Genomic DNA, 22,519 nt, shown 5'->3' with positions numbered 1-22,519 from the left:
CAGCCTCTCCCATCCCCTTCTTGTCACTGCCCAGTCCCTGCCACAGCCAATCTGTGTCCTAATCTCCATCAATTAACGAGAAACACTTTCATCCCCCCCCCCATCACCTCCCATCCAGGCACCCACCCCGAAGCCTTGGATAAAGAGAGAAGAGCCCCCTAGCCTTGGCCCTCTCCCCCTTTACTTCCCACTAACTCAGCGCAACCAATTAGGCATCTGACACCCGTACTGGCTGACAAATTGTTTCTGTCATCTGCTTTCTGTCTTTCATTAAACGCGAGGCGGAGGGGGGAATAGGGAAGGGAGGGAGGGGGGGGCAGGAGATGTGATCTCCCATGCTTAGCGAGGCCAGATACATTAATTACAAAACGGCCATTTGCAGCATGAAAATGCATTAATTAAATTTATGCAATCATTATCTTTAAATAGTCATATCTTTAAAATAATCAGCCCTTCCTGAGTCTTCCCTCTCCTCCGCTAAGTATCTCTAATCCCTTTTCCACCATTTATCTCTGGATCAGCAGAGCCTTGTGTGCTTTTAAACTTCTGCGTGCAGGAGGTGCCTTAAAAACTCTGCTCGAGCAGTGTGAGTTGTGATCCCCCCATCTCCCCTGCTCGGCCGTGCAGCAAAGGGCACAATTTTGCCATTTTCTTCCTCTTCCAAACAAGGTGCTCTCATAAAAGAACCAGCTCAGTCGGGAGGTTGAGATACAGAAGCGCCTTATGTTGGCACAGCGAGCTGTGCTGTGCTTTATGTGCTCCTTTGGTTAATGTGTGACTGCTCTCTTTTGGTTGAGGGTTCGTTTTAATGAAGTATTGACCCTCCCCATTGGCATAGACATAGTTTGGCCAGCAGTTCAACGGTGTGTCTTTATTGTTGGGATTTCAGCTCTTTGCGTTGGCTAATCATACCAACTGATCGAGTTTTGTGCAGGCCCTGAGTGCAGAAATGCCAAAGCACTGGGGGAAGAGGTAATCCCATCCCCTGCTTAAGTAAGCACCTCTCACACTGCGGGGAAACGCCAGCCCAAAAAGCTTTGAGAGAGCTGGAGGACTCCAGGAGGGATATTTATCTCAACTCGAATCCTTTAGGGCTTTCTTATCGCTTCTGGTTAAAGATTTTGTTCTGCTCTTTGTGCATCTGCATCGTTTTTAATAAATCCTACATGGTTTTTTTTTTTTTTTTTTTTCTTTCCCCTATCTGCAATGCCTGGTGGGCTGATGTCCAATTAGACAGCAGCCCATGTGGTGCTGTTTGCATCCAAACCTCACGTTGTGTTCATCAAGTCATTAGTTCAGGATTAAGGGCAGGTAGAATTTAGGGGGGATTTCTCTGCAATGAGCTCAGGAACAGGAGCACAGGGAAGTGTCCCTCTGACACCCCAGACATCCCCAAACCTTCCAAAAAGGGTGTTAGGAAACCATGAGTTGTTTGGATCCGGCATGAAGGTGATCAACTTTGTAGAGGTTTATAAATAATGAGTGCAAAGGGCTCTGTTTTTCCTGGGCCATCCCTGAAGATGGACATTTATGGAGAGAAAGGAGAAGATTTACTATGGAAACAAACAAGGTAGAGGTCGTTGAGGTAGGATGCCTTGGTGGTAAGGGTAATCCTGTATTTAAGGTACTTGCTTTTAGCGAGATGCTTGCTTTATTCTCTTGTTTTTTTCCTCCTATTTATTTGCAATGATGCCTCTAGTGAACCCCAGGCCTGGGTGGACATAACCCCATTGCCCAGAGCTCACATCCTACAAGGGTTCTGAGGCTCATGTTTGGCAAAAGCAAGGAGCTGCCTGCCTTTAGAAATACCACACTGCTCCCTAGCAGCAGAGAGAAGCCCAAGGGGAGAGCACATGTGTAGGGCTGCAAAAGGCATTTCCTTGAATACAGGGGCTGTCATTGAGAATTCAACCCTGCAGTCCTGGATAGGATCATGGTCTGGGTTGTTCATTCATTGGGGTGAGCTGAAAAGGGAAATGGGGAGAACTGGGGAGCAAGCAAACAAGCAGAAGAGGAGCTGGGAATAGGAAACGGTTCTGATTGTTCCTTTCTCCCATTCTCCTGCCAGCTCAAGTTATTAAGTGTTCTATGCGAGCCTAGCTAGCACCGCACTTGCCGAACTTATCAGGGTTATTTCATCTCCCCATGACCTCTCCGTATTTACCATGGGAACCCTGGAGGCATTGGCTTTGCTTAACTGGTGTATCTTACACTGCAGTTAAGCTGGACCTTAACTGATTACAGCCCTCGATTGATCAGAGAAAGAGGGAGGGGAAGAGAAAGAGGAGTCCTAGAACAGATACGCAGGACTATCAGTGCACCAAGCAGCTTCGCCCGAGGCTGGGATATGCCACTCGGGGGATTCTTTGTAGTGCAGCTCCTTTCACATTTATAGAGGCTCCCCTCCACTCTCCAAAAAGAGAGAGAAAAGCAGGCGAGGGGGAGGCATGGAGCGAGCTCAAAGGATCTCAGGAAATCTTGTTTCGAAGCAGTAAGGCAGCACCCGCACTCCATTACCAGTGTCTGCAGGGGGTTGTGATAGTGAGCGAGCACAGACTGGCTTAGCAAAGGGGAAATAAATATATAAAAGGAGGGAGAGACATGGGAAGGGGAGGAGGGGAAAAGGAGACCTTTCTGCAAATTTGGGGCTGTTCTTTGTTAGTCTCTGCCAATTCGGGGATGCTGAAGGGAGTTCAGGGAGAAATGGCTGGAGTTTTGTCGGGTGTTTCTCGGTGTTCGGTGTGTATTCTTGGTGTATATTCTTGCCATCAGCATGTCTCAGCCTACCCAGAACTGGATGAATAGGTGCCGATAAAAAAAACACGAGGGATCAACAACCCAACCCATTTCCAAAGCTGAACCTAACCTGAGTCCCTCTCAAGGCTTGGAAATGTTTAGGAATTCCTGTTTTCCATAGCTGTGCCTTTCTGCTCCCTCATCTTCAATGACTTTGTGAGTTCTAAAATGCCACAAGCAAGATTCATCTTCCTGCAATCAATGCCCAGAGATACCCCACATCCCAACAAAGCAATTTCCCCATGGAATTCCCAGTGTATTTACTTGGCCTTCACATATTTTGGGATAAAACAGCATCAGGATAAGGTCTGCATAGGTACCACCAGGTGAATGAAGATGTCAACGGTTAGTAAAGCACAAAGCCCGTTTTCAGAGAGAGATGCTCAGCAGTGAACAAAAATCAGCCCTTTCAACAGTTTCAACGTGGTAAGGCATGGCTGGTTGGAGTCTCACCCAATTATGGGAGGGGTTAGTCTTGATTTTGAAGCACAGCAGGTCTATTTGTTTCCTCTGGTTATCCAGACTGCTAGAAGCTTTAGCATCTGCTTTCACAAAGGTGACAGTAGAGCTTGGCTCCCAGGCACCAAGAGCAGTGGCTTGTGTCTCTGGATCAAGCAGTTTTTGATGTAATTCCTATTCAGCAATGCCTCCCCTCTTCCCTCCAAATTATGCTTCTGCTACAAAATTCCTCATAGCCATTATTGGATGTATAACCCCGTGGTGCTTCTGGTTTCCTTGCAGTATTCCCACTGCAAGAAGAGCTCATTCCTCTTACCCAGACCATCCAGCCTTAAGCAATTTCTCTTACCGTTTGAGCTGAGACCTTCCCATTCTTTTGTATAGCTTAGAAACTTTTCTGTAGACCTTCTCCATAATTTGTACATCTCTACAGAAGCAGGGTGCCCAAAACAAGATGCAGTGCTCCAGGTGGAACCTCACCATAGCCTTGAACAATCAGGTAATAACTTCCCACCGCCTATTTTTCCTAATCCTCCCCTTGTGCAGCCCTCGTTGGCCCGCTTTGCTGCAGCTCACCATTGCATCCCCAGCTCCATCTCACCACCAGCATCTCCCCAAGCCCTCTCCATCCTCATCTGTCGAGTGAACAGGGTCGTCTTAGGACATGATGCTCATCTCCATTTCACCCGCTGTGTCCTAGACTTTGCTGAAACATCCTTCAGGTGTTTTAAGTCACTGAAAGGCATTGATGATATTTCTGGTTTTACTGTTCGCTGGCAACCATTGCGGATGGCTTTGAAGGGATCCGGCACGCTCTGTCCCATGCTTAGCAGGAAGGATCCAGGAACATTTTCTTCTGTTCTGGCTCTGTTTCTGACTCACGTGGTGTGGCACTGGGAAAGTCTCAGGTTTCACTCGTCCACTTTCCACTGGAGTGGAAGAGGTTATGAAAATGGAACATCGTTGCCCTGGAGCAATCCTTTGCCAGTAGTGGTGAACCATTTTGGGGGGGGTATGGCCTTTTTATCTACATCCATTCAATGGAAATACGCCGGTAGTGTTGGTTAGCAAACATTTGCACTACTCCTCACTCACTTTGTAGGAAACACCAGTCAGCACTTCTTCAATCGATAGCATAACAATTAATTCCTACAGGAAAATAATTGCTCCATTTAAATTAAGGGCTAAACTCCCATTTACCTCACTGGAGTGGCCTTTTGCTTTTCAAATTCCATTTAAAAGACATTAGTGTGGTGGTGACGGGTTAATCGTTGGACTAGATGATCTTAGTGGTCTTTCCAACCTTAGTGATGCTCTGATTCTATGAAGTTCAATCCGTGGGCTCTAAAATTTCCTAGGAATTACCATTAGACTGAACAGATCAGATTTTTTTTAGGTGCAAAATAGTATGAAGTTTCTTGGCCTGAATGCAAGACCATGAGTAGAGGGAACACTAACTGGATTGGTTTGGCATTTTGAGGTACAGCTCAGCTGGGTCGAGTGGTTTAGAAAATATTCAGAATTAATTACTTGGCTTTGTGAGTGCAGTGTTAGTGATTGCTACATGAGTCATTTTAGGCCTACCTAGGGGCATATTTGCATATATTTATCCTCCTTTCAAGTGAAGATCTTTGGGGAGCTATTTATCTCCTCCCAACTCTTTCTTCAACTCTCAGCAGTCCTACGGTCACCTCTTCGTTTTGTTCCCGTTTAATGTATGTATAGAATAATCAACTCTCCCTCTTCCCATGAAGTGAGAATGAATCCACAGAGATCAAAAAGCATCAGTGTGAGGAAAGGTTGCCTTCTGCAAGAGGGAAGGAAAAGATTAGCTGAAAAGGCTTGCCAGGGAAAGGTGGAAAAGTTGAAGCTGGGTCCCCACCAAGTAGCTTAGAGGAGGACAGAGCATCACCTGCCCAAAGCAAAAGATGGATCAACTGCAAATAGTGGAGACCAACCCAGTGGTGAAAACCTCATAGGGGAACTCACAGCACACCAGCTGTCTGCTCCTTGTAGGCAGGAAAGCCAAGAGATCCATAGCCTTGCCCAGCATGGCTATCAGATATTCAGAAATTCATTTCCCACTGACTGGTGTAAACGTTGACACTGTAGAACCTACAAACACATTCTTCTCAGCAGAAGTTCGTAGGGCTTTTGTCTGATTAGTATTAAATATTCAAACCAATCGTGCTTCCAGCCTTTCCCAAAATTGAGGTTTTCTACCCATTCCTAGGAAAACAACACCACAGCTTCAGAAATTCTGCTCACTGCCATGAGCTTTTCCCTCTTCAGTCTGCATTCCTTTGGGACCATCTGGCAGCTCCTTTGGAGTTAACACCCTTCAGCTAGTTGCAGATGATTACGTCTTCCCTTTATTCACAACTTAGCCAGACTCAGCAGTTTCTAAATGCAGCATTTTTCTAAGGCAGCCTCTGATTTTGGACGCTTTACGCTTTGTCAGATCGGATGCCCAAAAACAGAGACGAACAGCACTGGGAGCCACTCTGGAAAATGGTGCTTGCAGGCTCTCACCTTCCCATCCTTTTGGAATTTTGGGATGCAATCCCCCCAAAACATCTCCGCATCCTCCCCGTTGTCTTGGGCTATTCACACCCTGCGTATGGTGGACATCCACTCCCTGGTGTTTCAGGGTCTGATGTCACCATTGGGCTGCCTTGCTTTGTCCCGTGTCCCAACCACGTCTACAGGGCAAGGGTTTGTCATCAAACTTCCCCATTGTCCCTTCCCTGATGTGTGTGTGCCCTTCTCCATCAGAACAGCATCTCTCCCTATCGTTGTTTGCCCCTTGAGCCCCTCCTGCCCCCCCAGCACACACAACCACCCCCCCAGCCTCCAACCCTAAAATCTGAAGGCCTGATTGCACAGATTGAAGGCCCTAATTGCTCTTCCCTTCCCAAAGCCGCATTCGTTTATCATAAAGGGTGCACATTTCCCCTGCTACAGTTTCCACGGCCAGAGGCCCTGAGGGCCAGCTCAGAAATGGAGGGAATTAATTACATTTTTTTAACTCCCCTTCTTTTAAAGTATGGGAGAGAGTGATGAAACGTCCCGGGGGGGGGTTGGGGAACAGGGGGAGATGAGGGTGGGGAGGGCAGCAGCAGCAGGAGGCTGGCTCTTTCATCCAGGAGGGTCTTTGTGTGCTAACCTTGGGGGCTCCCCAACACACCGAGACCCCCTACCACTTTTCCCCTATGACAAATGACCTCTGGAAAGGGTAGGAGAGAGGCCGAAGGCTCCTAGCACCGGGGCTGTCATTGACTGAGCCTAAAGTGCAAGCCCACGCAATGCCTGTGACTGATTTGGGACAGCAGCAGAGGTAAAGGAGATGGGGAAGGGGAGAGAGGCAGCCGGTGAGAGGGAGGGGAAAGGGAAGGCTGTCAGTCACCGTGATGGACAGGGAGCAGATTTCCCTCCAGATAAAACCTTACAGATGTGAAGTGGGTATTGATTTTTAGTTAGTGATGATAATGCACCAAGAAGTAATAAATTATAAGAAAGCAAGGTCAGAAAGAACAGGGGAGAAGGACGTGGCATTCTTGAGGAGGGGATTTCTCCAGATGCCCCCACACCTTCCTAAGTTCAAAAGTTGCCTGGAAAATGAGTTTATCCAACTGAAACAAGAAGTCAGATAGAGTTGGCTGAGGGTTATCCATGCTAGGGGGCTGCAGAGCAGAGATGGAGCAGAAATCTCCACGTTGCTCTTGTTATTCCCAACATCTTCATGTCCTGGGGTGGGATTGGATGCAAACAGGGTCCCAAGATGCTCACTGCATATCTGGAAAAGGCAAAAAGACAGATGTTCCCATGGTTGGCAGTGCTTTGGGGACCGTTCACCATCCTGGTGTAACATTGGCATCCTTACGTCTCGCTACGCATTTCCAGAGGGAAATTCTGACCATCTTTTTTTTCAGAAAGGGGTCTGAGGATGGGAGGAATGGTCCTTCAGAAGCGTCACTCTCTCTGTAGGTGGATTCTGGAGGATTAGCACAGACCAGAAACAGCATCGCATGGCTCAGGTTAGCTGAGTCCCAGCTTAAGTGACTTGCACGAACCCTTCAGAGTCAGTAGCAGAGCCAGGATTAGAAATCAACCCTGATTCTGACTGATTAAAGCCAATTACTGTCTTTAGTAGGATTTCTGCAAGTGTCTTCTCCCGTCTCAGCTCCTGTGAGCGTGAAGAGTGTGAATCTGGGTTTCATTTACCAACACGGCTTTACATCCCCCTTTCTTTTTAAAAGGGCCTTAGCGGAAGTGTTAATATGACTTCTACTTGCTTTAAGACCCTTTTATTTTTCCTGAGTAATATAAAGCAGCTGACTCTTATGGTGGAGATGGCCAGGAGGGAGAGCACCAGCAAACCCTCCGATCTCTGAGTAGTTCCAGTTGCACATTGTTTCCTAGCACATGATTTCTCTCTGCACCTGCAGAGGTTTGCAGTGCATGCAGCAGATCTGTAGCTCTACACCTCGGAAAGGGAGCAGCAAAACAGCCCTGCTTGGTGCTGCCTGAGCTGGAGCTTGGTGAAAATAGCACAGAATTCACATATCTGCGTGCAGGGAGGATGTTTATTGTTTTAAACATCTGGTTCGGTTCTCAGATGAAAGGCAGGAGCGTTTTGTGGCTGCTGTAGAGGTGAGCATCCCAGATATCCATTGGGGCAGGCTGTGACACCTCCAGCCCTGGTGCTAGGAGGGATATCTGCAGGGACCGAGGGGCAGAGGAGGGGGATTCGTGGCTGAGCCAGATCAAAGTTCGTGACCCAGCTTTAGTGGAAGGTTACAAACAACTTTGCAGCTGGAAAACCAACGTTGGGGCAGCACTCCCATGATTTCCCTGTTGCATCAGCCTTGAGGCAGAGAGGTTTGCCTTACATCCACCCTCACAGCTCTGCTCTCGTATTAATCCACTCTGTCTTGCATATTTAAATGCAATTTCCTCTCTTCATCCCCCTGCTGTCATGGGGCAGGGGGTTCCACGGGCAAGTGGTTGTGGCTAAAAAACTTCATCTCATAGCTTCATTGAGGTGATGTGCCTGGAGGGCTGGAAGGGGTTTAGGCTCCGATGGATGAAACAGCTCCATTGCTTTTTATCTTGTGTGGACCAGCAGCAAACCTAAGCTCGGTGAAGGCTGGAAAACTCAAAGGAGGGCAGGGTAAGTGAGCTCAGCGCTGCTCGTCCGAAGCTTGCTCCTCCATCCCTGTCTCAGTGCTCAGGGTTAGACTGATTTTCCAGGCTTTTTAACTCCCCCTCCGCAGGGGCCCAGCCAGCCCTGCTCCAAAATTTCCCCCCCAAGACAAATCTGGGAAGGATCTCATGCCGGCAGAGTCGGGAGGTGGGATCCCATCAAGGCAAAGCGGCTTTGCAGGGCCCTTCCGGGGGGAGGAGAAGCTTTAGAAAGCAAAGGGCAGTGCATCCCCTAAGCCCCAGTCCAGCAGGAAGGTGAGGGAGGAGGGGACAGAGACGAAGAGGAAGGGGACCCGGCGCTCTATACAACAACTCTTGTGTCCTTCCAGAGAATGGATGCTCTGCACAATAGCTCACCAGGCCGCTGGCGGGGGATAAAGGGTTCATTTTACCACTTGCCAGGCTCCAAATATTTCCAATTTGCCACTTTAATTGATGTCAATAAGGTTATGCTAAAGTCGGAGATTTTCAGCCATCCCAGAGCTGCCGTGGCCCCCCGAGGTGACGGGTTGTCCCCTCACCTCCCCCACTGAGCACAAATTCAGCACCGCCGGTCCCACAAACCCCTCACACCCTTAACCAGGCACCCAGGGGTCACTTTGCTGATTGCAGGAGGCAATTGCATTAAGGCAGTATATCAGGATGGAGGCCTGTAGGCAGTGGCTTGCCCCACGCTCACCCACAGGAACAAATCTGGCATTTTGGTGGGAAAAAAAAAAAAGAAACAAAACACAGCAAAAAAAAAAACCCAACAGCGTAAATGCATCTGTTTCAGGTCTCAAAGCAGGAAGATAGCTTGTGTGCAAATTGAATTACGTTCTAAAACCAAGCACTGTGCTGCAGTGACCTGTCATCTTTGAACTCGTGGACATTTCAGGGTGAAGAGAACTTTGACATTTCTGTCCCTAAAGCAGAATGCATCAAAACCAGAACAGTTGGGGACCTCCGTTAACAACCCCCATGCAGACTTCCAATGGCAGTAGCTGCTGTCAGAGTCCCTGTCGGAAACTGTGGGTCTTGACTTGTGCATCCCTTGTGCTTTCCTTGGTTTATTCCTTTCTCTGGTGTTCAATGACATTGTTGGCAGGGCAGCAAAGAGCAACTGAAGGCTGAGTGTGCCAGGAAGGAACCTCTCCGTTATCCCCTAGGAAGGTCTTTCAAATAAACGTTATGGGCATCCAACATTTGCCTGGGCTGCAGTGGGTGAAGAGGAATGGGTTTGGGCAGCATATAAAATATCTAATATAGTTAAGGCAAGGAAGTAACAAAACCTCTTTTTATAAATATATTTTTATTAAAACATTAAAAAAGAGGGCAACAAAAACATGAAAGTGTTGGGTTGGATGTGTATGAAGGACATGGTTTAGTGGGCATGGGTGATGGGATGATGGTTGGACACGGTGATCTTTGCTGTCTTTTCCAACCTTAATGATTCAACAGTTCTATGAAATAAAGCCTTAGGCACAGGGGAGCCAAAAGTGAGGTCTGTTTTTACCAGGTGGAAGCAGCCTTCATTCTCCATCCTGGTAGACTGTCTCTCTCCTATCCCTGATGACACATTGCCTCCTGTGTTTCCCCAGGTGATGAGCATCCTGAGCAACCCCAGCGGGGTTCCTCCGCAGCCCCAGGCTGATTTCTCCATCTCTCCCCTTCACGGTGGCCTGGACACCACCAACTCCATCTCTGCCAGCTGCAGCCAGCGGAGTGACTCCATCAAATCCGTGGACAGCCTCCCGACCTCGCAGTCCTACTGTCCTCCCACCTACAGCACCACCAGTTACAGCGTGGACCCAGTGGCTGGCTACCAGTATGGGCAGTATGGACAAAGTAAGTGCTGGGTGGCCCCTGCACTGGGAACAGGAGAGGAGAGGGAGGGATCTAAGAATGTGTGGGTGTTGTCATGGAAGGGATTGGGATGGAATTGGAAAGAAGTCTGTCCACTAAGAGAGAAAAATGGAGCCTGATAGATGGAGATTGTTTCATATAGGGATGGCTCCCATCATCCTTGCAGTCCCGAAGTCCCAAATAATGTATTTTAGGTAAAACATTTCTGCTAGAAAATAAAAAGAACAAGAACTTAGAGTGATAGAATGGCACAGATTGGCAGGGACCTAAAAGATCATTTGGTTCCAACCCTTTCCTTCTTCTTCTCCAGTTTTTACTTCTCCAAAAGCCCAACAGCATGTTCACCCTGCTCAGCCAAGGGGATTTTAATACCATTCCTTAGTGATGCAGAACTATGTATGTTTGTCCTTCCCCTGCCCTGTGTAGGGTAAGGGATGGTTCCATGCTCAGCTTTCCCTACAAAAGCCATAAAACCAATGTCTACCAACCAACCAGGCTGCGATCCTACTACAGCCAAAGCGAGGCTGGAATTGCAATCCTCAACCCACAGCTCAGACCTGGAAGGCACTGCGACCCAGGGAAGGTCTGTTTCTCCTCCAGAAACCCTGCCAAAGGGCTCACCTGCTGGTGTTAAACTAATAATGAGTGTGGTGTTGTGAGAGGGTGATCTGCAGAGGGTTAAAGGTGCATCCTCTTCCTCCGGGAGCGCTCCTGCTTGCCCATAGCTTGTCCTCAGTGACCTTTCCTTCCATTTGGCTGTGGCTTTTTATTCCCCTCTCCGTCACAGCCCTTTAATGTCTTTAACTTCTCCAGCTAAATGAGAACCGGCTGTGGCGGCAGACGGGATCAATAGCAGCTTCCCCCCACCCCTCCTTTTTTTGTTTTTCGGGAGTTTGATCTGTGACCCCTTGACCTTCCCCTCGCTTCTGGATGTGAGGCTGGACACACGTGCTATTGATAAAAATCTTAAACAAATTCCAATACCATGTATTTCCAATAAAGATTCCCTTAGGCAAGACGTTAGTCACACCCATGTGTGTAAAAAATAAAATAAGGAGGACGAGCTACGTTTTTGAAAGGAGAGTGACCAGCAAAGGAGAGGGAAAGAGAAAGAAGGGTTTGTCTTGGTTTGCTGCAGGAATTTTCACTTGGGCCTCTCCTTGAAGAGCTGCCCACCCAGCCCTATCTATGCTGTTTTATTGCCTTTCCTGATTTCTCTCCCTCTTTTCTGTTGGACGTCCATTCGGTTTAGGAGCCGCAGGGCTCAGTTTGGAGCAGGAATGTTTTCCCATTCAAGCTGCCAACAGCAAGTCTTGCATGGTTGGTAGAGTTACCCAAGATAAATCCAGCTGTGGCCATTCTGAGGTGAGATTCACATCAAGCAGCAAACTCTCCACATCTGCACGTACACGTGTGGATATTTGTGTGTCCAGCTAGATAGAGGCAATACATAAATCTTCTCTTTTCTTATAATGAGCTCCATTTATAGTGATCTCTATGTGAAGAAATCATTTTGTTGGTAATTAGTCCTGTTGAACAAGGTCTTGCATGGTTATGACCTCGATATAACAACGTTTTTTTCTTGCCTTTCTCGGCGCATTTTATATTTAGCAGATCTTAATGATCTTGGTGATCTTATCCAACCTTAACGATTCTGTGATTCCCTTCACCCAGAGCGCGGGTGCCAAACACACACGCGAAGCTTCACAAAGCTTCTATTTAATGTGATCACCTGAAATATCAGGGGAACAAACTGATAAGGTTTGGACACAAGTCATAGAGCAGAGTCTTCCCCAGCCTCTAACCCTATGAAGTTGGAGGCACCATCACACAACTTGCAGAGCCCAGTGCTCAAGACAAGCTGCCCCTACTGGGATTCCTCCCAGTCCAAGAGGAGCCACCAGCCCAACCATGCGTCCAACCCAGTGCCACCAGTAGAAATTGTACCCTGTCTGCTCCCCACACACCAGCCAGTGCTGTCCCAGCCGGTGAGGAGCAGCGATGCCAGATTAATGTGGTCCTTGCAGTTCCCAAAGGCCGGAGCTGTGTTAATGATGCCGGTGATGGAACGCAGAAGCGTGAAAGGAATTCTAATAGATATGACAAGTCTAATAAGAATTTGTGTCTGGAAGGGACCTCCTCTGGGGCAGGCATCTGACAAGACGTTGATGGCTGAAATTTGTTTACTCATTGGCACCGATTGTACATCTCCTGCCAGCTCCTTATTAATCTAATTTGAGACATTAAAGCTAGGGAAAGGGAGAGACTTTGACTGAAGCTCAGCTAATGAGCAATGTCACCATCCTGCCCCGCTCCTCGTCCACCCCCAGACTGTCTGTGGGGCAGGCTGGCGAGTTGGGATGCATTTCTCACCAAGACAGAGATGAAGTGTTTCCCTTAGGACAGAGAGATGAGTCAGCACGTGGTGGTTGAGTTGCATTCAAGCCCTGTCCTGGCCGGTGAGGTCCTGCTGAAATTTCATTTGCAGTGGCATCGCTGGCGACGTGGGGTGAGGCTGGAGCTGTTCTCACGCTCATCGTTGAGCAACTCCCCTGGAAACACCATTTTCTATGGCAGAAGTAGATCTTCAACCTTAGTATGTCCAGATGTGAGGGAGATGTGAGGGACCCACAGCCCTGGCAGGTTGATCTAGAAGGATGCACCCTTCCCTAGGAGCACAACCCCTGATCCAAGCATCAATTTCTAAGGACCAGCCTGCCAGGGTCTGTTGGTCGCACATCCTTTGACGGCAAATGCCTCATTTCCACTAAACAATACACCTCATATTGTTCTGTTTTCTCACTCTCCTTTCCCCCCATCACCTCTCTCTTCAGCTGCTGTTGATTATTTGGCCAAGAACGTGAGCCTGTCCACGCAGCGTAGGATGAAGCTGGGAGAACATTCGGCTGTTCTGGGGCTCCTACCAGTAGAGACAGGCCAAGCTTATTGAAGAGTCCAACTGTGCCAACAACCCACTCCAGCAACTCAGTACCACTGGAGAAACACTACCAGCCTTCCAGGGATCTGCCTATACCCGGACCCTACTCCTTCCCAACTCCCTTCCACCTCTCATCAACTTGTGAAGGAGACGGGAAAGATGGGGAGGGCTCTCCAAGAATCCAGCTCCTCCCAGAGTGCTCAGAGGCAAGCCTGGCCTCATTGACCTGAATTCTGTGGCCAGAGACAATAGGTTGGGTACATTTATTAACCCCAAGTTCATGCCCTCCCTCTACCTGGCCATGGCGTTTTGCCCATGCTTAAGGACCTTCCATTGATCTAGGTAGTTGGCATAGTCAAAGCCAAATTGATCTTTTCTTTTTGTTTCCTTTTCTTTCCATTGGTGTAAATTTGGTGAATGTTGTATAGGAAGGAATAACCAAGCTGATTGTTAAGGATGATGTAATTCGGGACCACAGAAGACCTATGGACCAAATATAAGAACTTGTTTTAAACAAACAAACAAACAAACAAAAAAAAAAACCACACAACAAAACCAACAAAAAACAGCAACATGAACACAAGAAACACGAACAAACACACAAAGACAAAAAGCTCAAGAGTAAATTAAAGAGACAACAAATGTCCCCCACCCCACTCTACCCTTCTGTTCTCACCGATGGCTTCCCAAAGCAGGGCCAAAGCAGGCCAGATTGCTGCTAAGCAGGGGCAGGGTGGATGTCCATCCAGCCTGGGACCTTCGGAAGGTGTAAATGTGAATTGCTGCATGAGGACTGGAGATGGTGGGCACAGGCACGAGCAACATTTACGTTTCCTCATAGGGACCAAGTTTGACCTGGTTATCACCAAAAGGACACGGGCATCAGATAGTGGCAGAAGATGTGGTAGCAAACTCTGGCCAGAGAGAGGGCATCAGATACAGATGACTATTGTGGAGCTTTTGCCCTTGCAATCAAGAAGGGCGAGGACTGTCGTGGCCCTTCCATCCTTCAGTGGGAGAGAAGTTGGCCACTGAGAGCAAAAACAGCAGAGAAGGAAGAGTCAAAGTTGTTTCAGAGGGTCAGTGTGCAGAATGGGGTTCTGCTGCAAGGAAAGGGCCACCTGAATGAAAATGGGGCTGCACGTTCAGATGAGTTCTGCTCCAGCACGTACTTATAGGGCCAGGTTGTTACAGACACTTCTGCTGTGCCCTTTTTCTCTCACTGCTGTTTCTTCAGTTCTTTCCAAATAATCTGACGTTGTTTTTGCAGCTGAAACAACGTTTTCCTGGGGAACTCCCCCCTGCCTTGCCCCAGCCTCATTTATCACGAACCTTCAAGCTGCTTTCTCCTGAGCCATGTGGGCAAGTACCTGTCGGGACCAAAGCCGAATTTTGCTTCTTACATTGCTCAGCATCCTTTCGGATCCATATACAGCACTGATCAGCTTTGCTGCATGTGGGTGATGGAGCCTACATTCCCAAAAGCGTGCCAACACACCAGCTTGGCCACTCTGCCAGTCACACCATCCCCAGCGTTGCCCTGTTTGTGCCAGTCTGAGGTCTTGGTAAGCAACACAAGATGCTGCTCTTGAGCTGACCGAAGGGAGAAATCCCTTTTGAACTCCAGTCCTGGCTTAAATGTCATTCCGAAGTCACCTTCTGTGACTGCCATGTCAGAACAGGGGGTTCTAGGGCAAGAACAAGGGTGTCTGTGTTAGACATGAGCATAGGGGTCAATGCCAGAAACACCCATTTGCTAAAACAACCTATTCTTTAACAAGAGGCCAACAATCCCCTCTACTTCACACTGAAATTTCTGACCAAATGCATTCCTCGCTGCCTGCAAAACGAGAAGGAAAGTTTCACTTTGTCACGAGAATCGCTCCCACTGGCAAAATCCTACCAGCTTTCTTCTCCCCACTCCATCCTATCTCCCAGCCGTGCATCCAGCCCACCTCCCCAACCACCCCTTCGGAGCGGTGCACAGAACCCCACCAATTAAAGTCTTAAATAGAGGGAGCACCGCAGGAACCTGTTTGCCATTCACCTTCACCTGAAAGTCCGTGAGCACCCGGGCACTGCTGTAAATAGAGTTTGTAGGGGAATCCGAATCGCCCCGCTAGCACCCATAGCTGTTCTCTGACCTTTCCCTCGTGGTCGCACTTTGTACATTAGTTGGAAATTTGGTCATGTGCTGTATGTTTATAGAAAGTTGACTTTCTGTTTCTTTTTTTTTTAATTATTATTTTTCTTCTTCCTTTTTTTTTTTTTTTTTTTTTTTTTAATACTAAAAACACAGTGAGTGCCGTGCTAGTTAAAAAAAAAAAAATTAAAAAAAAAAATTAAAAAAAAAAATAAAAAAAAAATGGGGGAGTGGGGAGGGCGAAACGTAGAAATTTTGCCTATTGTGTGTTTTCAAAATACATTCCAGAATCTTCGGGGTGGGACGGGTTTGATTTGGGGAATTCTTTTTTTTTTTTTTGTTTGTTTCTTCGTTTTGTTCTGAGGGTACATTCATGTATGAGAGTCCAAATATTTTATTTTATTTTTTTTCTTTTTCCTTTTGTTTTACGGGTTGCCAACCTCAGTTCTGCTGAAAAGAGACAAACTCAGGGGGGTAAGGGTGGGACAGAACAGAGGGAGGCGAAAGAAAACCGAGCATGGAAGAGCAGAGCTGGTGGTGGGACCTTGAGGGACGCGCGGACCCATCAGGGACGGAGCAGACCTCCACCCAATGGTGACTTTGTTGGGTACCCATGGATCCCAACCACACAAGAAGCCAACGAGCAAAGGGCCACGCTCCGGAGCCGTTCTCTCAGGTCGACATTTCTTCCATGCCTGCAGACTGAGATCCTTGGGGGACAGTCAACCCACCAATGGGTTTTGGACCTCCCCACGCCCCTGCTTCACCTCTCAGCACCGTCCTGAGACTACAAAATGGACATTTTTCCTCACCTTGTCCAATAACTCAGCAGATTGGCTCCTGTCGCTCAGAGACTTTGTGTATTTAACGCTTCTAACCCATCATCCCTAACACCTCCATATACCCACCTGGGGAATATCTACATAGCACTATAGGACATTCCTTATTCCTAGTAACTGCGGATATGTTGCTTCTGTGTTTGACTCATAGCCATTTTGCTCCATGTGTGTGCCTGCCTGGGAGTGTGTGTGCGTGTGTGCCTGCGTGCGTGCGTGTGTATATATATAATCGCACCATAATTTATTCAGCTATATGGAGTAGTAATAGTAGAAAGAGAAACTGGTATTTGCTTTAACTACCTGCTGCCTGTAGGTGTCTCTCTGTAACTCAGGCATAACTGTTATACATTAAAAAAAGATGAAAAAAAAGGATGAAAGGCGTCTTCGGGTGGCTTGTTTGCTTTACGCGCTCTGCCAAGCTCAAGGGGAAAAAGTGGTAAACCAACAACAGCCAAACTGCAGATGGTTCTGCTCAAAGAAAAGACCGAAATTGTGCACTTCATTTGTAGGATTCAGTGGGTGTGGTGATGGTGGGTCATTGAGTGGATGATCTTAGTGGTCTTTCCAACCTTAGTGATTCTATGGTTCTATGGTTGGGCATCGTGGGTATGGGCTGTGGTTGGACTTGGTGATCTCAGTGATCTTTTCCAACCTTGAGGACTCCACGATTCTGTCTATGATTCATACCAAGTTGGAAAGGACCCGTGAGGATCATCGAGCCCAACTCCCATACAGATCATCGAGTCCAATTCCTTAATGAAAAGCTATGTGAAGAAATGAAACGTCCAATTTCCCTGCGACTTTTCCCAAGGGAAGGGCAATCACCTGGTCTGTTCCAAACGCACCCATGTCTTTATGCATTCATTTCCAGCGAGTGATGGTGGGGCAGAGGGAGGCAGGATGGGACCGCACCGCTGCTCTGACTCCGCAGGCACCTGGCTCTCGTTAGAGGGCAAAGCACAGCAGCAACAAGCGGAACAATATTTTGAAACTCTGCAGAGCAAGGCATGGCTCGGGGCTTCGGCAGTGGGTAATAAGGCATTTCGCCTTTAAACAAAGCCAGTCCCATCTGAAGATGTTTTGGTTCCCCGTAAAATAAGTTGATCCCCGTCCAAGTGGTGCTGGACCAATATCCGCGTGCAGAAAGCAGGGTAATTAGTCTCTGGTTTTTGGTGGGTTTTTAAAATTTATTTATTTTCTCATTGCCTTTCAGCAGAGGGATCGTTCCATAGAGGGGCAGGGAGGAGGTGGGGGCTGCGGGGGCTCTGCCAGCACTGGGAGCACCCGGACATGGGATCTGCCCTGAGGTGCTCTCATATAGCTTCTCCCATCACTTCCTAGGAGCCCTAAAACAGGGCAGCATTATTTCTATAGCTACAGCCCTATTTTCCATCCCGCTCTGCTGCTGGAAGCTCTTTGCCTTCCCTGAAACAATCTTGTTCCTGCGCTGGCCGCATCCAGACAGCGCCGTTGTGTTTCAACACTGCCCTCAACCGTTCCCAGAGCTCCTTGTCCTCTTTTTCTGGCAGCTCGAGCCTTATCTGAGCAGCACAGGACATCTCCCACACCTCACCAGAGCCCGAATGTCGCCCTGTGGATGATATCAAGGGCACCAGTGAGCCCACAAGGGAGCTGCTCCGGGCCGACGCAGCTCCTGCAACAAGGATCACTGCTCAATTATGGCCCTAAGCTGTTGTCAGCTTTAATCTGCTGATAAACCAGTGATAAATCAGAGTCAAGACCATTTGACACCAGCTGCTAACTTCTGCCAACACACTGCATCTGTAGGCTGGGGACAGGGGACTGACTATGCTGCAAGCACGGGGTGCCCAAGGTCCCTATGTCATGGCCTCATGGATCCCCACATCATGGCATCATGGGCCCCCAATGTCATGGCCATGTGTTTCTGTGTCATGGTCTTATGGAACTTTGTGCCTCTGGGTCCCCATGTCTTGGCCTCAAGGGTCCCTATGGTCTCATGGGTCTCCAGTGTCCTGGTCTCATGGATCCCCAGTGTCTCCATGTCATGGCCTCAAGGGTCCCTACGTCATGGTCTCATAGATTCATGCGTCGTGGCCATTGGTCTCCATGTCATGGCTTCATGGATATCCCTGTGTTATGGCCACGGATCCCTGTGCCATGGCCTCATGGATCCCCGTGTGACAGCACTGAACACACACAGGCACACGTGTGCTGCACGTTCTGTTCCCCAGCTTCGTGCCATTGCCATTCAGCAGCTGGGGAAAGGACATGGGGATGCAGCCCTAACACATTTGGAAGGGCATTAATTAGCACTTTTCCTTTGAATTATTGAAAAAAACCAGACAACTTGAACCTTATTTACATCATCTTCTCAGACATTCTCAGATGCGTTTTTCCAAAATGAAATAGGAGGAAAGGGTCAAAATCTTTTTTTTGTATTGAGATTGTTTCCACTTTCCCGTTTTGCTTTCACTTCAAAAATATGAGAAGAGAAACTGGAAGGTGAACATTTTTACTTTTCTAGTCTGAAATTTTAAACCAGAACTAAAGAAACTGAGATTTATGCTCATTTCTCATTACTCGAGACTTATTAATAAAAGACAATTTGGAAAAAAAAATCCTGATGATAAAACCAAAACATTTTGGAAAAAAAACTGCTTTCACCAGCTCTGATTTCTCCTCCTCTCCTTCACGTTACCCATCCCAGCCCCACTGTAACACAATGGTTTCAGAGATGATGGTTTTAGGAACGGAGAGGTGAAGGTTAAGTGACTTACATGAGCCCACATTGGTTGACACGTTCGGGTGCTACAGTCAGAGAGTGGCTGTGCTGTCAGCAGCCTTCAGCCTCGCAGCATTCCACGAGCAATTTCTTTGCAGAATAGGTGTAGAGAAGTTTATTATAATGGGCTGTGGACCTGCATAAAATCAGGGTATTCCGAGCAGGGAGAGGTGTATGAAAAGGAATTAAATGACTGAAAAAGGATTTCCTTGGGAGGCCCATTTCTTTCTTTTTGAAGGATTAATATAATTAATATCCCATCCTGGGCGGGCTACGTTCTCACCCGGCAAAAACCAGCCCAGAATTTTAACAGGTTTGGCTGATTGATAGTAACCCAGTGGCTCATCCTGCATTCCTACAGCGAGCGGCGCTCAGTTTCCTAATGCTGAGCATCAATGGGGCACTCGTCCCATCCTCTCCTCCCCACGGTGACTTTAGTGCAGAATTCCCATCCCCGGGGCAAAACACATTGGGTTTTTCCATCTTTTTCTCTTCCATTGCCCCCTATTCCCTACCAACACACAACCTGGAGGTGCCGTGCTCCGAAATAAATAGCGACGCGGAAATCTTTCTGCGCAGAATTGCCTTTTGTGTGCAGCCAGGCTAATTGTTATTAATAGTAGATATGGGAAAAAAAGAAAAAAAAAAAAAAAAAAGAAGAAGGGGAGGAGGGAGGATGAGAATGGGAGGGAAAAGGGGAAAAAAAAGGCAAAAAAAAAAAAAAAAAAAAAAACACAACAGAGAGAAGAAACCCACAAGAAACTGTTCGCATTTCCCGAGACGTCGACAAAGCTTTTATGAATATAACGGGATTTGTAACAAGCATTGCAGCTGCATATAAGGCATTCAGACATGGAGACAATTTTACTAGATAATAGACTATCACGCAGGATACAATTTAAATTAAAAAATGCAATTTTCACCTTGAAATGAACAAATGATTACAATTTCTATACAAATTAAGGCATTCAGGCTCTCTTTCAGTAGTGGCATCAGTCCATGAAATATGACATAATTACCATGAAATACATTTTCAAATATTTTGATTTTTGTCCGCCGCTTTTAAAAAACAGAGCCCCATCTTCTTGTGTGCGTTTGTGTGTGTGCATGTGCATGGGGGGAGAGCGGCCTCATCCCACCTTCTGGGGAAAAACACATTAAAAAGAAAAGAAAAAGTACCCAAAGATTACGCTCCCCCCCTCCCTGCTCCCCCCTCCTCTTGACTTGCGAGATAAAATTGAAAAAAAAAATCAGACAGAAAGAAAAGGAACGCAAGCGAAAGGCTCTAAAGCCTCCAGATTTATCTAAATTACTACGCTTATCTGCAAAAATCACATCTGCTGGTTATCTACTGGCTCCGTGCATCTCCTGGCCCCCCTCCCTTTTCTGCCTTAAAATGATGTGGGTTTTTTTTTTTTTTTTTTTTTTTTTATTCCTCTCTTCTGTTTTTTAATTATTTTTTCCATTACGTTTTTTCCTTATAGCTGGAGAAGTAGGGCGACGGGCCAAAATGATGCCCCATGCATTTGGGCACCCAACACAATGGGATACTGAGTGGTGGAGCTTATTGGGGTTGATCATAGCTGGACCAGGGGGATGTGGGATAGGGGAACGGACACGTCAATGAATGGGAAACAGGAAGAGTGAGGAAGTTTGTAGGAGAAAGGAGAGGACGTGGCCCTGGTTGGTAGTTTTTGCAAAGTGCTTAGTATTAGGGGTAGAATTTCCCATTTATGTGTCTTGAGAGAAGTGGAAATTTGGGCACCCAACCCAATGGGTCACCAAAGGTTGGGGCTTCTTGTGGTCCATCATGCCTGGTCCAAGGAAATGTGAGTTAGGGGTAGGGTTAGGCTTCGGAGATGCTCTGCTCTGTTTACTGTCTGACTTGCAGTCTTAATCAGCATATTTTTAAACTAATGACCATTAGTGGATTTACGGGAAGGTGGTGGAGTCACTGTCCCTGGAGGTGTTCAAGAACCATGGAGATGTGGCACTGAGGGACATGGTCAGTGGGCACGGTGGGGATGGATTGGAGTGACCTTTGAGGTCTTCTCCAACTTTAATGGTTCCATGATCCTATGATGGCAGAATGAATGCCCCTTCTTGCACTGAAAATCAGTGATGCCTTGGTACTCTCTCCAAAACTGGTCCCTGTCTGCACACCCACACGGGAAATGGGGAGCTGCACATTTTCAGCCTCGTGGCTTCGAGGTGTGTTGACCTCATTTCCAAGGTTTTAATCCCAAAACCACAAGAGCTAGAGGTTTCTTACCAAAAATTTGCATTCTGTGGTCTGCGTTCAGCACAACTGCAGGTCAGCAAGGGAGAAATACGCCATGTCCATTGTAAATTCAGTTACGCTGATGACAAAAGCTGTTGGAAAACTGCAGAGGAGTTTATTGCAAAGTCTCAAAGTGCAGTTACCTGGCAGAGTGGACAGGGATTGTGCAGGAAATTATTTCTTAACCCATTACAAACAATTTTATTTTTTTGTCACTCTATTCTTGGAAATCTCTTCAGCTAGAAAACCTAACGCTGCTCTGTTGGAAGAGGCACAGCTTCTCCCCATGGTGGGGATTTGGGATGGCTTCAGCTGTTGCCCATCACCATTGCCCTAAGGCTGCCCTGACCCACATCTGAGCACACCCAACCTGCCTCTCAGCCCAACGCTTCTGCAAGGCTCAGATCTCCATTTAAAACCTTCCCAAAATGTGTCAGAGATCTGTGTCGGGGATGACACTCATGGAATGTCACTGACCAACCAAAAGCTGCACCATGGGACTGCCTCAGCCTCCGCTGTGCCTCTTCTCCCCACTTCAGGTACTCATGCCCAGAGATCAGCTTCACTCTGCAAAGCCCATAAGCTACTCTAAACCCAGGAGGTGATGGGCTTTGTTTTATTATTTGCTTGAAGTCCCCATTGAAAGGGATTTGTCTTTTGGGACCGTGGGGACCATCTAATGTTGCTACTACTGGTCCATACCTGGCTTGGGGATGATCTAATACTGCCTACAGAGGTGTTCTCCCCAAAACTTCAGCTGAAATATGTGAACTTCACCTCCCTCCCATCACTGGTTTGTATCTGAGTGCCTAACACCTTCCCAGCATCCCATCTCTCAAAGCCTCTGCAAACTGCAGGTTGGGTTTTGTTGGAGGAGCAGCCTTGCTCTCGAGTTCCAGTTGGCAGGTGGAAGCTCAGGGAGGGAAATGTCAGGCAGATCTGGCTTCAGGTGGTGCTGGGTGAGGTTTTGGATTAATTAGTTCTCCAGTTATGCTCATTTTATTATTACAAAGCAATTGCAATTAAGAAAGATAAAACTTCAGAAGAGGAAAGCACAGCAGCTTCACACTGTGTTGGCAACAGTCTCATGCCTGCTTTATGAGGCAGTTAATGAAGCCCTAATTCCTGGCAGTGATTGTTTGGCCTCAGCAAAGCCCCAGCAGCCTCAGCTCTCACCCATCAGCTCAATGCTCCCAGGGCAGAGCTTGCAGAAAGAACAGATCTTTGCTCTCTGTTCACAAACTAGTTG

General features: G+C 47.5%; 1 protein-coding gene across 5 annotated transcripts in view; it reads left to right on the top strand.

Annotated features, from left to right (window-relative positions):
* PAX7 (paired box 7) overlaps positions 1–16,520 on the top strand; it is an 89,241-nt gene extending 72,721 nt beyond the window's left edge. For 4 of the 5 annotated variants that reach the window (XM_090122903.1, XM_090122901.1, XM_090122902.1 and 1 more), the window contains exons 9-10: positions 10,041–10,287; positions 13,140–15,423. In XM_090122903.1, coding sequence (XP_089979029.1) covers positions 10,041–10,287; positions 13,140–13,255 — 363 coding nt within the window. In that variant the 3' untranslated portion in view covers positions 13,256–15,423. Of the gene's footprint in view, positions 1–10,040; positions 10,288–13,139; positions 15,424–15,831 lie in introns of those variants that run through there. The other variant, XR_016459310.1, reaches the window with a different exon arrangement.
* The last annotated feature ends 5,999 nt before the right edge of the window (positions 16,521–22,519 follow it).

The sequence above is a fragment of the Phasianus colchicus genome, chromosome 22, assembly GCF_987193195.1.
Source record: "Phasianus colchicus chromosome 22, bPhaCol1.hap1.1, whole genome shotgun sequence".
In the NCBI taxonomy this organism is placed as follows: Eukaryota; Metazoa; Chordata; class Aves; order Galliformes; family Phasianidae; genus Phasianus; species Phasianus colchicus.
The sequence above is the reverse complement of the archived record's forward strand: the minus strand, read 5'-3'. Positions and strand labels throughout refer to the sequence as shown.